At 39.4% G+C, this 20,516-nt stretch overlaps 2 protein-coding genes across 5 annotated transcripts; one reads left to right on the top strand and one right to left on the bottom strand.

The window, feature by feature from the left end:
• The first annotated feature begins 155 nt into the window (after window positions 1–155).
• Window positions 156–10,060, top strand: gfm2 (GTP dependent ribosome recycling factor mitochondrial 2). Of its 2 annotated transcripts, none has more exons than XM_080476757.1 (20): window positions 156–423; window positions 496–580; window positions 919–964; window positions 1,051–1,148; window positions 1,247–1,372; window positions 1,452–1,540; window positions 1,634–1,722; window positions 1,808–1,868; window positions 2,447–2,632; window positions 2,750–2,830; window positions 2,902–3,050; window positions 4,017–4,157; window positions 4,249–4,348; window positions 4,445–4,631; window positions 5,227–5,303; window positions 5,784–5,922; window positions 6,276–6,461; window positions 8,247–8,362; window positions 8,438–8,620; window positions 9,657–10,060. In XM_080476757.1, the coding sequence occupies exons 1-20, from the start codon at window positions 400–402 to the stop codon at window positions 9,783–9,785; spliced, it is 2,292 nt and encodes a 763-aa protein (XP_080332883.1). In that variant the 5' UTR covers window positions 156–399; the 3' UTR covers window positions 9,786–10,060. The 2 variants fall into 2 exon arrangements, with proteins under 2 accessions (XP_080332883.1, XP_080332884.1); XM_080476758.1 differs by having other exon boundaries at window positions 176–423; window positions 8,438–8,584; window positions 9,657–9,949.
• Window positions 9,954–16,637, bottom strand: hexb (hexosaminidase B (beta polypeptide)). Of its 3 annotated transcripts, XR_013935847.1 has the most exons (15): window positions 16,326–16,632; window positions 16,039–16,190; window positions 15,017–15,082; window positions 14,710–14,756; window positions 14,500–14,610; window positions 14,304–14,405; window positions 14,083–14,215; window positions 13,654–13,834; window positions 13,273–13,359; window positions 13,098–13,170; window positions 12,219–12,393; window positions 11,619–11,799; window positions 11,198–11,288; window positions 10,419–10,523; window positions 9,954–10,270 (listed from the first exon to the last, which is right to left on the bottom strand). XR_013935847.1 is itself a non-coding variant. In XM_080476759.1 (14 exons), the coding sequence occupies exons 1-14, from the start codon at window positions 16,577–16,579 to the stop codon at window positions 10,207–10,209; spliced, it is 1,647 nt and encodes a 548-aa protein (XP_080332885.1). In that variant the 5' UTR covers window positions 16,580–16,637; the 3' UTR covers window positions 9,954–10,206. The 3 variants fall into 3 exon arrangements, 2 of the variants coding, with proteins under 2 accessions (XP_080332885.1, XP_080332886.1); XM_080476759.1 differs by lacking the exon at window positions 12,219–12,393 and having other exon boundaries at window positions 16,326–16,637; XM_080476760.1 differs by lacking the exon at window positions 11,619–11,799 and having other exon boundaries at window positions 16,326–16,634.
• Window positions 16,638–20,516: the final 3,879 nt, after the last annotated feature.

The raw sequence follows: 20,516 nt of genomic DNA, 5'->3' as shown, positions 1-20,516 counted from the left end.
ATATCAAATAGGAAATTGTGATACTTAAAAATATTGGATGTATTTTTGGAGATTGATATTTCTTAAAAAGTATATCAAAGAATACTTAATAACCACTTTTGGGTAAATGAAGCCAGTTCATTCGAAACAGCGGAACTATACATACGATACTTTCATTTTCCCTGGGATTTATTTTGACGCTGTACTGTAAAGCGTGACTTCAGAGTTACATATGTGCTGTATTTCCATTTGTCCATTGATTCAGTTCAATTTCAAAATTTAAATTGACCGTCTGGTTATAAATACTCGGACTTGTCTGTTGTTGTACATCGATATGTGTCTCCGCAGTATGAAGTTTTTGTCCACCTGGACGTGACTGACATTGCTCTAGACTCCTAACATGACACCGATGAAGGAGAGATGATACATAACAACATGATCTGGGTAGGATAATCATGCGGTTCGTGGTGAATGGAGGTATTTTTGCAGAGTTAATGACGCTTTTGTTGTTGACAGGGGAGGATTTTGTTATCAGCTGGGCTGCAGCGGTGCAGGTGTAGAGTGAGATGTCCTGTAAAGAGACATTACAGCTTTCTTCCAGGTAGGTTGTCTTTGTTGCTCAATCGAAAAAAAAAAAAAATCTTCTAGTGAAGTAATTGTATTATGAAATTTCAACAGGACATCAGATAAACATGTATTGGTTATACCTTTGTGTACCTTGAGTGTTTCATAAGTTATGACATTTTGGCGTCTAAATAAGCTGTATCTATCAATCTTTCACAATTACTGCCAATCATTTTACATCTTATCATACTAAAATGTATATAATATTATTTAAAGGATGCAAAGCAAAATGACAATAATGATAATAAGAAATACATTTTCAGGGAATACATTCAATTAAATCATCATAATCGTTTTCCATCTTTACTGTCACAGATGATGTCAAATCTCTGCGGGCTGTTGTCAACCCAGATGTTTCCAAGTAAGTTACTAGATGATCTATTTAAAAAAAAAATTTGTTTCAGATCTGTTGTGGGATCTGTGTTAAGTTGTGATCTCTATATGCAGGATCCGAAACATCGGGATTATGGCCCACATTGATGCCGGGAAGACGACAACCACAGAGCGGATGCTTTACTACTCTGGCTACACGCGAGCACTGGGAGGTCGGCAGGAAAACAACAAGGATGCATGATCAAATCTTCTCAACTACAACCCGTCGGATCATTTTTTTTGCCAACTTTTCTTTCTCTGTTGGTTTCAGATGTGGACGATGGGGACACAGTCACAGATTTTATGGCTCAAGAGAGAGAGCGCGGCATCACCATCCAGTCGGCCGCAGTCACATTTGACTGGAAAAACTATAGAATAAATCTCATCGACACTCCAGGTCACATATTCCGCCGAGGCATCCCCGTGAAAAACGAACCACGACAAGCAGCCAGTGATTTGGGAATTTGTGATTACAGGACACGTCGACTTCACTCTGGAGGTGGAGAGGGCGCTCCGCGTCCTGGACGGGGCCGTCGCAGTGTTTGATGCTTCTGCTGGCGTCGAGGTCAGTCCAGTGCCTTTAAGCTGCTTCTTTCTTCACTGGAAAACTACTTCAGCCTTGTAACGATTCGCCTCTGTTGCCTTCAAACGCCGACAGGCTCAGACCCTGACCGTGTGGAGACAAGCAGAGAAGCATCACATCCCGTGTGTGTGCTTCCTCAATAAGATGGACAAGCCTACGGCGAAGTGAGTGACTCCTCTCCTGCTCACGCTCAACAAGTTTTACTTTTCTTGTACCAAACTCATCGGGAAACTGTTTTTATTTCCACAGCCTGAGTTTCTCCATTGAGAGCATCAAACAGAAATTAAAAGCGAATCCAGTCCTCCTGCAGGTAGGCCTTTATTTACACTACCCAAAAGAAGGAACATGTTTTCTATGATGGGAAACTATACTACATGTGACTACAGACTTTATAGTGATTGTGCTAAATATAATGTATTGTTTTTCAGTTTGTTGATTTTCACAAGAAAGAGGTATATTGAAGGAGCGCTACTCCAGTTTTTGTAGTCATTAACTGCTGAGGTGTAGATACCTCATTTTTCTATAAACAAAAAAAAAAATGCTTTTCAACCTTCATTTCATGTAGTGTATAATATATTTCCACTGCATTTGCATATCAGACATGTCCTGTATGGTCAAATTGACTGAAACTGCAGGTGTGTAATGTGCAGATGTAGAGACATGAGATCTACAAAGACGTTAGAATATTTCCAATGAAATAATCTTTTCCAGTAGAAAAAGTTGAACATTTATGGAAAAATATTTTGTATCTTCAGAAGTATTATTTAAAAATAAAAAAGCAAAACAAAAAAAAACAACATTCATATTGATCATTAAAAAAAAACTACATGAAGAATTATCCACATGCACACAATGTGAGTGTCACCATGTTCTTTAAATGTCTCACAGATTCCTGTAGGCAGCGGGAAAACCTTCACAGGTGTGGTCGACTTGCTGACCAACCAGAAGCTGATCTGGAAGCCGAAATCTCTGCACGATGACGGACGAGGGTTTGAGGTCAAAGCTCTCGACCAGGCGGACGATCCGGAGCTCCTGCAGGTGGTCAGTGAGGCCAGAATGGCTTTAATTGAGCAGGTAAAAATCACAAAAACACAATTAACTACATATTCTATTGTTTTCGTTTGTTTTTTTTGCTTCGGTTTGAAAATTAAAATAAAATTCTCCCGTTTTTATTGGTGTATAAATGCACAGGTTGCCGATCTGGACGACACCTTCGCAGAGCTCCTACTCACCGACTTCAGCGACAACTTCGATGCCGTTCCCTCCATCAATGTAGGTCTTCCACCGCCTCACAATCAAAGCCACGAACACACAGACTCAACTGCACTGCTCGTGCCCCCCAGCTGCGTGAGGCCGTGCGGCGGGTGACGTTGGCCCGTAAGGGCGTCCCGGTGCTCTGCGGGAGCTCCTTGAGGAACAAAGGCGTACAGCCCCTTTTGGACGCCATCACTGCCTACCTGCCCGCTCCCAGTGAGCGACACCACGACCTGGTGTGAGTACACGCTTTCGTTTACGATCAAACCACATCAGGGTTGTTGAGATGTAGAAAAAAAGAAGGAATCAAGCTCATCGAGGCCATATGTTCCCCCTTTCTTGTTTTATTAATTGGATTGTGCAGGAGTGTATTTATTTCAGAAGAAAATAGCATTTTTGTAAATTATTTATAGATATTATATCTAAAACTTGTGAAACAACTTTAACCGATTTTTTATTTTTATTTTTTTAGATGAAAGGACAATTTTCTTATTAATTCAGAAAGTAGTACATATTGTGTTTGCTATTTTAATGTTGTATGACTTATTAGACAAGAATCATAAGAAATATTTCACAGTGACTGCTCTGTTATAATGTTTTATGGTTATGGCTAGAAAAAAAAACTGAAATTAGTGTGAGAGATGGACAGATGGATTATGAGAAAACCTTCTTATAAAATTTAAATGATTATTTTCTGATCTCCAGCTTTTTTTATTAAAGTTAAATTTTACTTTCTAATGGTTTTACAACAGTAATAATCGTCCCCATACCTGGAATGACGCCACAGAAGTGAAGAAAGTCTCTCCTCTCTCTCCCTGTCTTGTTAAAATTTTTAAAAAGTGTGTTGTTCCAACCAGCCAATCAGAAATCAAACCCTATACAGTGTCATCGGGGGTTTAGCCAATCACAATCAAGGTAGGCCCTTCCGTTTGACTCCTCCCAGAATTAGGCTGCTCTGCTCTGGCACATGGCACCACGAGAGGAAGTACACCCTCCTCCTCCCAAGATGGGCATATGTGGGCGGAGCCAGTCCAGCTCACACAGATTCTGAATGCAGCTCCTCCTATGAGCCAAAATTCAAATGGGGGAAATCAAGGAAAAGTTGGATTTAGGTTAATAACCTTTGAATACAATGTTTCTGGACCAAGGAGACCAATGTGAAAGTGTATAGAAGCTGAATAATATGACCCCTTTAACTCCACAGGCGGTGGTACAAAGACGATTTATGTGCGCTGGCCTTTAAGGTTCTCCACGATAAGCAGCGTGGTCCTCTGGTGTTTCTCCGGATCTACTCCGGTACCCTGAAGTCTCAGACGGCCGTCCACAACATCAACAGGAACAACATGTATGTGGTTTCTATTCCAGCTTCAGAAATGCCCGATGCCGCCAAAATAGCCACGATAATACACAAAGCTGAAGGTTTTTTGTGTTTGTAGTGAGAGGATGAGCAGGCTGCTGGTGCCGTTCGCTGACCAGCATGTAGAAATCCCCTCCATACCCGCGGGGAACATCGCTCTAACTGTCGGACTGAAGCAGGTCCAACTTCTTGTTTTTTTTTTTTATTAAAACTATCTGTTCGGTCTAAAATTGTTCACATTTGGAAGAATTTCTTCTTGTTTTGTCCGTCTACAGACGGTCACAGGCGACACCATCGTTTCATCCAAGGCTTCAGCAGCCGCTGCAGCCAGAAGAGCTCAGGATGACGGCGGGACGGGAAAGAAGCGTGGGGACGAGGTCAGCATCGTCCTCTCGGGAGTCGAAGTCCCTGATCCGGTTTTCTTCTGCACCATTGAGCCGCCCACCATGGCCAAACAGGCTGGTGAGTAACTGTAACTAAAGTTACTCACGCACTGGTTTTCTGCTGTGCTTGATTCGATTATTATATAATTTTATGAAGCATTACATGATCTTTTACTGAGATACACTTTATGTTTATGAACCTGGACCGGCTCAGATCCTCACATTTAGTTATGTCTCATTGAATAAAACCTTCTAGATAATCTGAAGTCAGCCAATAATAATGGCATTTAGGTTCAAGTTAGGTAATCAAGAAGTCAGCATTTGTTTACTTGTCCATTCATTTATTAATCTTTATCATAATTTTAGCTCAAATATCTTCATTTCAGCCATTATTTTTATGCTTGCCCAATTTCAAACACATTTTCATTGATAATTACCTTTTAATTCCATTTAATATTTAATTAATTTGGTCATCTCTGATTTAAATAATTCTGTGTGGCTGTCTCTTTAAGAGGCAAGGAGTAAATATTACTATTGTAAGCACCGCTTTAGTTTTCTTCATCATCTTTTTTCCATCTTGAGTATCAATTTATTTTGATGCTCTGAATTTACAGAAAGCTTCACTGAATGTTTATTTACACTTACATATTGACATTTCTACATTTTTTCAAAAGATCTTGACAACGCACTCACGTGTCTGCAGAGAGAAGACCCCAGTCTTAAAGTCAGAGTTGACCCTGATTCAGGTCAGGTAAGTCAAGTCAAGTCCTTTATTTATCACAAACAACATTATACATAGTATAATTATTGCAGTAAAATGCTTTAAGTACATGTTCTGTACTGAAACAACAGTGTTTTATAGGATAGAAGAATGTTTAAATTTTGTTTAGACATTTACCCATTTATTTTCCTTTTCTCTCAACTACAAATTTATTCAAGCAATTGATATCCCCTTAGTTTATTTTGTAATTTTATTTTTTCTCCTTTCTCTTTTGTTGCATATGTGCAATGTACAATGGCATGATGTAGAATTTTATGTTCTTTTGTTTATTTGTGAAATGTAAACAAAACTGTAAAAAAATAAAAAATTTATTCAAATTTTGAATGCAAAGAAAATAGCACACTATATTACAGTGTACAGTAGTGCAAGTACACAATATATCCAAGGCAAATGGTCGAGCCTATTCTCTTGGTAAAGTGAAACTGAACGTCCTTCGCTCTCCGTCCTCAGACCGTTCTGTGCGGGATGGGAGAGCTGCACATCGAGATCATCCACGACCGGATCAGGAGAGAGTACGGCATCGAGACCCACCTCGGACCCCTGCAGGTGGCTTACAGAGAGACCATTCTTCAAGAGGTCCAGACCACAGGTACAACAAACCGTGTGCTCACGCCCCGTGCAGTTTGAAGTGCCTGAGAACACGCTGAGCTCTGCCAGTATCAACACATGGTTAATATTGAGGCAAAAAAAAATAAAGGCACTACTTATGTTAACTATGAATTTCACGTTTTATATATTTTTAATGTTAGTTTCAGAGTATTTTGCTAATCATTGTGTATTTTCAAATTAATGTATGTTTCAGAATGTAGATTAAATTCTTCTATGTGCCACTGGAGGGAGCACACATACAACTAGTAGAGTCTGTAGTGTTGTGAACCAGATGAAGGGCTGCACTGAAGTGGATTAAACACAGGATTGTTTATAAATGTGTTTTTGGTACAGATACACTGGACCGGACTGTCGGGGAGAGGAGACACGTTGTGACGGTGGAGCTGGCCGTCAGGCCCGAGGATGGCTCCCCTGCCGGGGCTTCATGTGACGTAGCTTTCACAGACGAGCTGGAGGGACAGCTGTCTCCGGAGATGAAAGAGGCAGTGGAGAACGGCGTCCAGAGCTCGTATCTTCAAGGTGATGGCACTCACACTGAACCTGATTCCTCTCTTTCATTAAGCCCGACATGCTCAGTTCTAATAGCAAATATTAATTTCTAAGTAAACGATGATAAAAACTTAAGTTTAAGGGGGGACAAAAATTAATTAAAATGTTGATAACCCTTCATAGTTACTTTTTTCATGTTTGGGAATGTTATAAAATCAGCATAAATCACACTATTGTGTGCTAAATGGATATAAAAAAAATACACGGTTAGAAATACTAAAATCACACGTAATTCATGATTTATAGCTTTAAAAGTCAATGACTAGAAAGACTTGTTGGTACTTCTTCTGCACTATGAAGTAAAACTACCCTAAAAACCTGCAAGGTGTATTTACTGGAGAGGAAAAAACCAATAATAGACAAAAGAGTTTGTTTGCAAGTGAAATATACTGTGTATCTGTTTCAGGGCTGTCTTATTGTCTTATTTTCCAGTTTAATGCGTCAGAGATGTTGTGCTAAAGCAATCAAGCCGTGTGTGTGTGTGTGTGTGTGTGTGTGTGTGTGTGTGTGTGTGTGTGTGTGTGTGTGTGTGTGTGTGTGTGTGTGTGTGTGTGTGTGTGTGTGTGTGTGTGTGTGTGTGTGTGTATGTGTGTGTGTGTGTGTGTGTGTGTGTGTGTGTGTGTGTGTGTGTGTGTGTGTGTGTGCGCGTTTCAACAGGAACGCTCACTGACATTAAGATCCCGTTTAACAGGAAAGACATTGGAACCTTGCACTTTGTACAGGCAATACTTTCATTGAGGAACCAAAATGTTACTGATACAACATTTTGGTTATAGACGATATGTTGATCAGCTGCACCGACTCTCCCGTCTGTTTACGGCGAGCTGGTATCTGTTGTGACATGTGACAGGTTACTGTGTGACCCAGGCGTCATCTTATCTCCTCTGAGTATGTTTGCACGGCGCTCTGTGCAAACATCGCAGGATGAGCTCGATTTAAAAAAAAAAAACAAAGCTTTTCTTACATATGAGCGACAGTTGTTTTCACATCAGGAGCAGCCAAGTGAGAATGTGAGTGTAGATAAACACTTGAATGGTCAGAATATGTCAAATGATAATAATAAAGTATGATAACAGGTGTAAAGTTTCAGTATGAATGTGAACCAGAGTTATTATTCATATTAAGTTAACGCAGTTGGTAACAGGGAGAGTTACCAGCTAGTACATTTGCAGCGTTCATTGTTTACAGTGTGTTTCACGTGCCATCGCTGTCAAGAGCACCGTTTCCTTTATTTGAAATGTTTAGGCTTTTTCTACCCAAAAGAGATTAGGAAAATGATATTGTTAGGAAAATAAAACATAACATTTCTGCACAAATTGATAAAGCATTAAGAAAGTTAATCATTAATCAGCATCAAATTGTAAAAATAAAATAAAAAATTAAAATATGGATTTATGTGAGTCAAATTTAATAAAAAATAAAAAAATAGACTGTATTTAATGACTCACTTTTAAAGGGGTGCCTTTATTCATATATATATATATATTTTTATATATACATATATATATATATATATTCATATGACAAATTTGCGCAATTATAACAGAGTGGTTTACGCTTCGTGTCATTAACTAACGGGTTGGTTTTAGAATTTCAATTTTGTTGATCTAATTGTTTATTTTCTAATAAAATGAATTAGCCACTATAATTTATGAATTAGTCCAAATTAAAGTTGGAAGGATCAGATTATTTTATGAAGGGTCCTTGAAAAGTGCTCAATTAAATCCTGATCTAAATCCCTGCTTCCCCCCTCAGGTCCTCTGCTGGGTTACCCCGTCCAAGGCGTGTCGACGCTGATCCACAGAGTTTCCACCGAAGCGGGGACGTCCCCCACCATGGTTTCTGCCTGCGCGTCTCGCTGCATGCTGAAGGTGAGCAGTCAGCTGCCGTTTCCCCGTCGCTCGCGAGCGACGGCGAGTCTCACAGCTCCGCTCCTCCATGTGCAGGCCTTCAGGCTGGCGGGGGGGAAGCTGCTGGAGCCGCTCATGTCTCTGGAGGTCACGGTGACAGAGGACCACCTCAGCTCCGTGCTGGGCGACTTGGCCCAGCGACGGGGCACCGTCAGAGACATCCAGAGTCGCCATGATAACAAGGTGCTGCTCGCCACCGTGCCTCTGGCTGAGATGATGGTGAGATGATGCTCAAGTCCAAATGGATTTGGTTAATCTCTTCTATTAGGTCTTGTAATGAAATTAAATACTGCGACTCTTTTGTTTTGAAAATTATTTGCATTGCCATAGTTTTTCCAGTTATTGATGGACGTCCAGGATTGCTATTGAACGTGTGGATTGAAAAATAACCATTTAAGATATTGTATGAAGTTTGTGTTTGTCACTGAAAATCCCTAAAGCCAGATATTTATTTTACATAATATATATAATTTTAGATTTTGTCCAGCTGCATCCTCTCTTTTACAAGTTTTATTACTCCCAGTCCAAAAAGGCTTTTGAGTCACAGTAACTCATTGTCAAGCATTAACATACTTTACATTCTTCTTTATTGATTGTAGTGCATAATACAAAATAACATAATATAATCTGGAACCATATATTTCTATACCACGAGACTATGAACTCAGTATTCTCTACTACATTCTAATCATACCATCTAATTGAATTAAAATCACATTTCAGCATTTCTACTTTAAAAAAAAAAAGAAATTACGATTTCATGTGCATTCGAGCATACCTTTTAATACAGTGCAATATTTATCAAGACATTAAATTACTCATTAGTGTACATTTTAAACTAGACATTGTACTTGCAGTAGATTTGTGTGTACTTCAAGTAGTTTATTTGATTATTTTTGTTGCCTCTATTTTAAGATAAGTGAATCAGGGCTATTTAGTGGGAATAGATGCGTCACCAAAAGCAAAATGGCCCAACATTGTGCAATTCATACAATTAGAATAAAAAATAAATTGGTATTATTGGTACACTTTAATACCGACGTGCACCAAATAGAATTTAATGTTTTTTTAAATTTTTCATGCATTAATTTCAGCTACTAATATTTGACATAAAGGCTATTTTTGGTTTGTACGTGCCTGAATTAATACATAATAGATACTAAATAAGGAAAACGAGTATCGCAGGCATGTCTGCTGGTTCTTACACACTGTAAAGATCATTCATTGGCCAATCAAGCCTCTTTTTGCCCTCAAGGGTTATTCCACCGCCCTGCGCACAGTGACGTCGGGCAACGCCACCTTCTCCCTGGAGCTGCACACGTACGAGGCCATGAACCCCCAGGAGCAGAGCAGCCTCCTCAAAAGAAGAGCTGGTCTGCTCTGATCGTCCCGGGACCAGAGGGCCTTAACAACAGACTTCATGTTTCAAGACTTGTGGTCAAGACGCTATTCATCGAGTGAACGACTAGTCGGGGGAAATAAAAAGAGGACAATGTATTTAGTGCACCGTGTGTTTTCCTGGATCAAAAATAAAAGACACCAAGCAGGATTTCAGCCATCACCAGTTTATTGGTAAATCCAGCATAGAAACATTCATTTAAAAAAAAAAAAAAAAAGTGCAATTTAAAATGTCGGACATTAAAAGCAACTAAAGGCGTTAAAAATGACGATGCATTTTACTGCTGAGGATTCTGTACGAAAGGCAGCTCAACATTTGATTTTTCGCCGCTTTCCAGTGTAATCGTGGATTTGATAGTGTGTGGATTGTCTTTCCCTTTCCGTCTCCAGTCGCCTCACAGTCGTCGTCACACAGCTTTGTACTCCCGTGGGCAGTAGCTGGAGAACAGCGGCTCCGCTGGAATCCCGCGCCTTGGAGATGAAATTTTGCACGAGATGGGGTTAGATCATTTTTCATCCGTATGTGGAATTAGAAATCTTTTAAATATGGGTTTTCTCAGAATAAAGAACTTGGTTGAACGTATAGAGATGTGGGTAAAAAGAGGCATCTGACACTCACTCCACCAAACGACAGCGATGCGCGGACAGCCTGTTGTAGGCGTCGCTGATGTCGGTCACTTTTTGATCGCTCCACAGCCGCTCGGCCACGGCGCTGGCACGAGGCCTGGAAACGGCAACAGGCAGGATAAAGTCATGCGACTGTGTTTTTAAAGCAAAGTGAACGACATTACAAACATCTCTTCAAGAAAGAGGTTTTCTGATAATGTCACAATGAAGAAAATCTACATTAGAAATGTTTGCGACACATTCGGGCGGACAGCTCAGACTTTCCATGTAGCTATGATGATGCTGGAGTCAAATGACACGCACCAGAGTTCTGTCGATAAAGGTTTCATTTGAAAAGACGTTTAATAAAGAGACAAGCTAAGATGGCTTGTTTTGAGCGAGAGACGGATTAATAAACAAACATTTTTTATTATTTTTTTTAATTGTGGCCAATGAAACTGCATTAAAAAAAACGATAGTTCAAATATAAGATATTAACACAAAACTTAAGACAAGTTACTTAAACTAGTGAAATTGTGTGTTCATGCATGAATTTTACTTGATAAGAAATCTTTAAGATTTTTTTTTTTTTTTTTTTTTAAAAATCGAGATTTAAGATTATCTTATAAGATCAAGGACTAAATATAAGAAAGTGACTTTCACAATAAGATAAAAAAAAAAAAAAAAAAAGATTTCAAATAGTGGGCAAGTGCCAAATAATTTGCAATGAAGGATCCCAGAGATCGACGATAAGGAGATTTAAAAATAAATAAAAGTAAAAATGAGTCTTACCAGAGTCTGGGTGTGATGTTGGTCGCGTCCACATATTCTCCCCACATACAGGCTTCTCCACCAATCACAAGCTTCTTCTGTTGCTCAGTTCCTGTGTGAGATTTGATGAAGTCAGAACAATTTTAACACCAACGTGGAATCGAATGTTACCCTGGACATGAGCGATGAATAAAACAATCACTAATCCCACTGAAATCCAAACGCGTGGTTATATCATAAAAGAGTGGGTCTATTCAGCAGGCTTACACATAATTCACTTCATGAAATTTCAAATGTAGGTTAAGAGGTGGATGAAATGTCAGCCACGACTCAAAAGACCAATAAAACTGAATTGCGCCACTGAGGCAAAGTCCCACACGGGTGTAAACACAGAGCAGTAATCAGGAATGGCCCCTTTATGTATTTAAATGCAGACACGAACCATTGAAACTCTGCGGGTCGGCTTTGTAAGCGTCATGCCAGTCCTGGCCATAGGAGATACGGTTCAGGTACCAGGGAGTGGACAGCAGGGTCTGGTACCCCGAGGACGTTATTCTTGCCATCTCATGCTGGTATTGCAGCTCGCTTCCTTTCCAAACGTGGATAAGTGTGTCTGCTTTCAGCTACGGAGCGCACACATGCGAGTAATGGTGAGATAACGAGAGGGAAAAATGTCGGGGGAGGGGAAGGAACACAGACAAGGTTAGGACCTTTCACCTGAAAAACCTTTAGTTTTGTTTATTATATAATTGCAGATACGTCCCATGTTTATAGTTGCATAATCAAGAAATCTCTGCAGCCTTGAGGATGTGCACGCACGATGACACACATATTCGCTTGTTTTATTCGTCTGCGTTAAATCTCCAGTAAAATTAAAAATAAAAATCACTCAAACCACCAACCCCGCAGCCTCATGTCCACTTTATACTCTATTTAATTAAAGGGTAAGCCTGCTGAATAAAATCCACTTTTTCCTTCAACAAATTTCAATTCAACCATTTTTTTTTTCTTCTTCTTCTTTTTTTAAAGTAGGAGAACTAACCGTTGAAGTTGAGCGGCTCAACCTTGTAGTACTTCTGCCAGTCCTGTCCGTAGCTAATATAATCTAGGTACCATGGGGCGGAGAGGATGGTGGTGTATCCCGAAGCCGTCACCTTGCTCAGCTCTTCATTACTCCCACCATTGATCCACACATGTACTACCGTGTCTGGCTTCAGCTGCAATTAGTTAAAAAGAAAAGAAAAGCCAAGCTGCCATATACTGAGTTTAAATAGCACACAAGATGCGAGAGGAAGAGTTTGAAGAGTTATTTTTTTCAAAAGTGAAATGTGAATGAAAAAGTGATGAGCAGCTGAGTCGAAAAGTAAAACTTGGATCAGTCTGGTGCATGAATGTCAAAAAAGTCCCGAATGTCTTCAGGAATGAGTCTTTAAATGCAATTTGATCAAAGGAACTGGATTAATTCAGTCATTTGTGTGTTAGATCACGTAAAACAAAGTAAATTCAACAATTTAAAAAAAGAAAAATAAAATTTTTTTAAGAGGTTCGGCGTCGTTTGATACACACAGAATCAAAAAAAAAAAAATTAAAAAAAATCCCAAAATTGTAAACTTTTGTAACATGGGCTAAAAAAAAAAAATTAAAAAAAAAAATTAAAAATAAAAAAAATATATAAAATATAGACAAAGTTAGAAATATGACTCTTGGTAAGTAAAAGGTGTATTATCACGTATCTGGTTCATGTACTTTTCAAAACTCTCCAGGATTATGCGGTAGTCTGCGGGGTTTAGCGAGGTCATGACCCTCCTGGGCCACCGTTAAAATACCCACTTGAGCCTTTTGAAGTGCGAAGCGCAGTAATACTGATCGTCTTCACTTTGTATTCTCGAGTACTGAGGAGAGACGTGGAGGAGGATCCCACCTTAACCCCGTTGTCAAAGACCTCCTGCCAGATCATGTATCCCTTGTTTGTAGTGGTAACAATATCCAAAAGTCTATCAGATTTAAAAAAAAAATAATAATAAAAAATTAAGTTAGAACAACTCAAAACTACATAATTTCATCTTTGAATAAGCGGAGGTAAATAAGAAACAAACTTCTGGATGTAGAATGATTCCAGTTTGCTGTAGTCTTGTCCGAAGCCGTGGTCCACCATGAACTGCTGGATGTCCGGGTTGGATTTCCTATAGAGCAAAAAACCAAGTACAACTTCATGGGCGCGAGTTTTATTATCCACCACGTGGGCGATTAGTTCTGCGGCATGTAAATGAATATCAAAATAAAAGTGACCAAAATTTTTTTTTATAAATAAATAAATCACACAGCAAATTAAAATTTTTTTTTTTGTCCTTTTGTTTTTAAAGTCAATCACAGGCTTCATTTCACGTAGGTTAACATGGTCACAGTCACTGAATCCACATAATAGCAGAACCTGTAATACCCGTTTGTTTGTTTTTTTCCTCCCAAGTTGGCCTCACCAGCATGTGAAGTCCACCTCGTCTCCTCCCAGGTGAACGTAGGCGTCGGGGAACACGGCGCTGAGCTCCTGAAAGAACTGAGACATGAAATCGTAGGTGGTGTTCAGGATGGGGTTCACCGGCCCGAACGAGCCGGAGGGTTTGCTCCCAGCGTAACACGGTGTGAGCAGACCCGGCTGGCCTGGAAAGCAGAGGAAAGACATACAGCCCATTAGAGATCGACAACCGAAGGGAACGCTTTTATTATGCCTAAATTCAACAAAACGTCACTATTGTGATACTGGACTCATTTAAAATGTGGAAAATATCAAATGTCGAATTAATAGGATTGGGTTACAGGGATAGATAGAATTGCCCTCCCATTAAGAAAACAAGCGGTGAAATGAACAACAATGGCGTTTATTTCATCAACTAACTCCCAACACGGACCTTTCCCCCACGACTGTGTGTGTCCCGGAGTGTCGAACTCGGGGATGACGCGAATACCCCTCAGACGAGCGAACTCGATCACCATCTTCACGTCGGCAGGCGTGTACACGTGTGTGTACGGGTGGTACGCTCCCTGTCGGCAGGTTTGAAGCACAAAATGGTATAAAAGAAGGGAATTTTTTTTTTTTTTTTTTGGAAGTTTGCAGAGTTGTTTTACGGACCTGCTGGCTCAGATTGGGGAACGTGCGACTCAGGTACGGGAACGATGGATCGTCGACGATGTGCCAGTGGAACACGTTGAATTTGTTCATGGCCATCGTTTCCTAGGTAAAAATAATAAAAAAAAATTTTTTTTTTTTTAAAGAATAGTAAAAGTAACAGTAAAGACAAAATCATAAGAAAGTATTCTCCATGTACCAGAGTGGACAGGATGACTTTAACAGGGAGGTAATGTCGGGACGTGTCCAGTAAAATGCCTCGATGTGCAAATCTGGGGAAGTCCTTGATTTTTGTGACATTGATGTTTTTCTGAAATGATAAAAGTGAAAAAAAAAACAAAAAACAATTGTTGGAACGTCGCTCTACTCAAACGCCACAATGAAACCCGGAGACGCAAAATGTCCTCACGGCTCCATATTCGTCTTCGTACACCAACTGGCTGAAAGTTTCCAGACCTGCAAAAGTAAAGATTTGTGACAATCAGATGATTTGGTGACAATGAAATTCATTTATTGTAATTGTGGCACCGAGTGTGAAAGTGGGTGTAATCGGCCATTTTCTAGCAGAGCAACTTTTTAAAGTTGCCCCATAACGGAGAAATAAACCCCGTCGGTTAAACTTTAGAGGAACATCAAACAGCAGAAGTGACGTGGTTCAAAAACATCTCTTTGTTTGCTTATTAACATTATGGTTGGATAATCTAACGCCACCCTACCTCGCAGGGCTCCCCAGACCTTCGGTGCCATCAGCACAGCGTACGGCTGATCCACCGCCAGTTCATCTGCAGAGAACAAGAGTTTTCGCATCGCATGTGCACTTTCAGTGTTGCTAAGTCAGGGTCTTAAGGAGCGCTTTTAAAGATAGACTACTACGCTAATCCCATTTTTTCGTTGTCCAGGTAATCTGCACGTCCACTGGAAAACTCACGAGCGTGAATGGCTTGTTTGGTGGTGAAGGGAGGACAAAATGTTTTGCAAAAATCATCATTGTCACTTTAATGTGCACAATGTGCAAAAGGACAAGCCAAGACTCAAAGTAGTGTTTCATGCGCTGCAAATTCAAAACGACTGTTTTTAATATGTTAGAAAAAAACATTTAATTCTAAAAACTGTTCAATAACTAAATAATAAAATTGATGATGCATTTCAAAAGCTGTATTGTCATCTGAAATGACCTATTATGAACAACATCTGATTGTATCGTTGAGCTCATGAGCATCAATAGTTTAATAGGAACTTTAAGCTTTTTTTTTTTTTTTTTTTTTTTTTTTTTTTTTAAATTGCATAGTAAATCAAAACAGTAGAAAAACAAGGAATAGGTACAAACACATATGTATAACTAATGTGCAGAACTCAACAAAGTATTCAAATAGATATAAGCAAAAGTACCTGAAAAAAGCCCTGCATTTAAAATTGAGTTCAGAATGGCATTGAAGTATGTGAACATTAACACCAAATTGAGCGAAATTGATAGGATGAACAGTAGACCCAAAGTTGTTCACAAAGTACTTAAATCCGTCTTAAAGTACCTTCAGTAGCACAAAAAAATACCCAACTGTTAACTAGAGATGGCGAAAAATTATAAAATATTAACAAATACAATATCGCAGACTTTAACTTGAAATATAAAGTGTTATGAAGTTTAAAAACACCAAAAAAACAACTCATGTGTGGCGCTCTGCGCATGCGCACTACCCAATGGTGATTCTTTTATCAATGAGGAAGAAGGCAGACTCACATGACTCGTCAGAAGTGATACTGGGGTGAGTGTCACACTCCGAGTCAGGTGATGTGATCCACACCTGCAGCTCTGTCAGCTCCGAGGGGCCCGATCGCCCGTTTTTGCCCACCCCTTGTTTTCTGGCCACACCAAACATATATTCAAAATACCTGCAGCGAGAGAGGGAGAGAGAGAGAGAAAGTAGAACCCGGTCCGTGAACGCGTCATGAAAGTGCGTCTCCATATAAACAAGCGGAAAAGGAAGAAGACCAAATTATGTAAACAAACTACGTATAAAACCTCACCTTCTGTACGCATTCTGCAGGATGTTGCAGCTCGGACCAGCTGAAGACTGTTTGGAGTCGACAATTTTAAAACTCAAGCTGCTCAGCTTGAATGAGGACTGTATGATGCTCAGTTCCTGCGGCAGAGGCCACAGGGAGCCGTATTTTGACGGCTGCGCCAGCGGCTGAGTCTCCTGTCTCACGTCGTTGAACTGCAGCCCCAGGCCGAGGCCGAGACACAGCCACAGGGATGCAAACTTGAGGACGAGGACCATATTTACAGAAGCGCAGAAAGTCACAAAGGTTCGGCAGACGGGCAGCGGCAAGTCTATGTGCGGTGGGGAGGGGGCGGGGCGTAGCAGGCGGAGGGATTTAAAGGGGCCGCACTCCTTTTGTCCAACAAGTGAGGTGAAACAGGTGAGCCAGACTAGAAATACTTGACACAATTCTTTGAAAACATGCAGAACATTTGCAGATTGTCATCTAATAAAGCAGAGGTGTTACTCATACCAAACCGTTTTCAATCCAATGATTTCATTGTACATTTTCTGAACCCCATCATACCGTTATAGCTCTCCAACTCATGAGATCTATTTTGTTATTGTATCCTGATGAATGAATGAATTTATTTGGATTTTCTACTTGTGCGTACAAAAATAAAATATACAAATAAATATTAATCACATTGATGACATGTAAAAAAGAAAACCAGAGGGTGACACAAAAAAGTCATAGATAACGTATCATCAGTATGAGGACCACAACATGATGAGTTTCCATTTTCGTTTTGCAAATACAGTCAAAATAGGAGCACGTGTCATAAAAAAACAAAACAAAAAAAACGTACTATTAAATTATTGGCCAGACCTAATACTCCAAAATGGGTAAAGTCAGTTTAACATGACTGGGAATATTGTATTCGGACAAATTAAACTTCATGAACCACTTTCTATATTTTCTAACTCCACAAGATGGCGCTCTTGTACATAGATAGATAGATAGATAGATAGATAGATAGATAGAGAGATAGATAGATAGATAGATAGATAGATAGAGCATTACAGAGTTACTTATTAAATTCAAACAGACATTATAGGTACGCAGGAGGAAACCAGAGTACACGGGGAAAACCCACATACACACAGGGAGTACATTCAAAATACTCAAAATTCAGACTGAGACATTCAGTCTGAATGTCCCTGAGACAACATTTCAAAGAGTGTGATATCCAGAGATGATGAGTCCAAATTCTGTCTGCGCAACTTGAATCCAAGGGTCAAAGTGTGGAGAAGACCAGAGAACGGCTCTGCACATCGAGGAATTGTCACCGTTGGAGGAAATCTTAATGCAACAAGATTTTGAGATGCAATCCTGCAACCAGTGGAAATCCCTTCATGCCACAGTCTGGGACCTGCAGCAGAGTCCTGACATCAACCTGCTTGATGAACACAACAACTGCTGGTTAATGACAAAGAGCCAGGCTGGTGACCGCCATGTTTAGGAGGTGTTGCGGCTTTGTATGGTTCAGCCACACACTACTGAGGCTTCAGTTTGTCAAATAAAGAAATTGTTGAATTTGAAATATGTCGTCTTTCTTCAAACTTAAGCTCGATCCACCAAAACAAGAGGAACCAGCAGAAAAACAACATACATGGACAGAGAGGATTTGGTAAATCTTGCATGCAAACAAAACACGTACAGTAAATTCTTTGAAAATGTTAATCCACCTTTTAACAGGGAAATAACCAAGCTTTCCAAGATTTATCACCAAGAAGCATTTTTACAAAAACATCTGCCAAACATACATTTTAATGCTTTTTGTATGTCACTAATGTGCAAATATATTTCATATCCAAGTATTTAATTTCCACAATCTATATTATTTCCATGCATTTGGTGCTGTTATTTCTTCCTCCAGTATGAATTTCTGTTGATGAGTTTTGAATAAAGAAAGTCATAAGATTTTTGCAAACTGATTCAGCATTGAACACAGTGGCGAGCTTTCCAAAGTTTAACACAAACATTAATGATAATCATTTGCATGAGTTCATGTTATATCGGATGCATACTTTCCTGCTGAAGGCAATACATGACAGAAATTGAAGTTTACATTATATCTACGAAAAGATGCTAAGTTGTTTTTTTTCCATTGCTGTTCAGTGGTTAAATGGCTGCAAGAGGAAGTCGACTTTAAACAACGAACCATCTGATATTACTTTCCCAGGTCTGCTGAAGCTGTCAAAGAAAACCCAGGCATCGTTCAATGAGCGTTATGTCCACTAGGGGTCACTCATGTCACATACAAAGGATTTTGGGTTAACGCCAATTACGTCCATCCACCTTGTATGCATGAGAACAGGTAAACGCCGAACAGCACGCAGACTGGATCTGGACACTCATAAAGAGATAGTTTTATTATGGTAGTTAAAACTAATTACGAAAAATGTGGATTAAATGCATCCCAGTGGATCAATAAAATATCTATTTGTCTAACCTGTCAGCTGAAAAATTAACAAATTATTGAGAATAACACATTGATCCATACAAACATTTCACAACGGGTTACTTATGAAAACAAATCACTTTCACTAGTGCTCGTTGGTAATAAGCAAGTGGTTTCAAAGATGTGAGGGGAAAAATAAAATCCATAATTGAAGAAAACACAGGGATAGTTTACCTTGTTTAGCCTCTGTAACTGGCTTCAGTTCCAACATTTTCTCCAGTAGATGTCCCTCCTGTCGTAGATTAACAAAGAAAAGAAAAAAGCATCAGCTCACATTAATGCATCTCTCTAATGAGCAATGCTGTATCATCCTGAATTTGAAGCTACTGTAAAATCATTACCGTCCCCTCATTAATGGTTGACGGGAAGAGAAACGGTGTGAGTCAGTAACAGCTCTGTAATCACCACAACACAACAACACAGCACATAAAAAACAAACCAAACAATCCCATTATGGCCCTCGAGGGTCCGGTGAGGAGTTCAGTCACAGCCAAATGTATCGTCACCAAGCACCACAAAATGTGACTCACACAAGATGTTCAGGGATAAAATTGGACTTCCCGTCCCCGGCTACCCCGACCAGAAACCACAATGCCTTTATAATCCTATAGGGCTTCACGCTGGGCCGCGGTGACTCAACCTGGCTTCATGGTATTTCCTCTATATGTTTTTGTTGTAAAATATGTTCCTGTCGTTTTGTTTTTTTTAAGTCACAAAGAATGACACCAACGTCACCTTTAATTTCCCCCTGAGCTCCGGTCACAATGCTGGCTGGGTCTCATTTTAGTATTTTTTCCAAAGACCTTGTTTACTCCTGAGATTATTACATTTTGTACTTTTTATACTTCCTGTACACACAGTTTATTTGACAGAGCAGTATTACATACAGCAAATATTATCATATTATTCTATTTGAGGTAACCTTTTTTGAGTTTGAGGTGCCTGGTAAAAGTTTATCGACAGGTGAGAAACTAAAAGTCACACACAATTTCACAAATTTGTTTGTTTAAAGCATGAACAAGTTGAACCAACAAACTGAATTTGTCACCTCACTGCCTCAAAATGCAAAGTCAAATACACATGGAAGAAGTCAAATTGCGCGTCTGAGTTACTTAAACCTGGAATAATTGGTTGCCATGATAACAGCCAAACTGCAAAAATACTAAAATGGACTTGTGATTTGTTTACTTTGTATAAATAAAAAACAGCAATGAGAGATAAAATCCTTCTGTAGTGTTTTTTTTTTTTTTAAAGTGAACTTTGTCACACTTTTAAAAGGCAAATTAAAGTTTTGGTGAGTGAGTGAGTGAGTGGGTGAGTGAGTGGGTGGGTGAGTGAGTGAGTGAGTGAGTGAGTGAGTGAGTGAGTGAGTGAGTGAGTGAGTGAGTGAGTGAGTGAGTGAGTGAGTGAGTGAGTGAATAAACAAATGAGTGAAATGGTTAAATGGTTAGTTTATTAATTACATAGCCAGTTAATTGCTGAGTGGGTTAATTTGTGAGTTAGTTAGACATGATTTGGTTGTTTTTTTTATTGATGAGTGGGTGATTTATTGATGAGTTTATTAGTTAATCAGTGAGGTGTGTAGTTGGTTCATCAGTAAGAGAGTAAGTTAATAAGCGAGCTAGTTCCTAATTCAATGAGCGAGTTATTAATGTCACTTAATTAGTGAATGACTGAGTTAATTAGTGACCTCCTTGGTTATTATGAAG

The sequence above is a fragment of the Lipophrys pholis genome (assembly GCF_963383615.2).
Source record: "Lipophrys pholis genome assembly, chromosome: 12".
Taxonomy (NCBI): domain Eukaryota; kingdom Metazoa; phylum Chordata; class Actinopteri; order Blenniiformes; family Blenniidae; genus Lipophrys; species Lipophrys pholis.
This window is presented reverse-complemented; position numbering and strand designations above follow the sequence as displayed.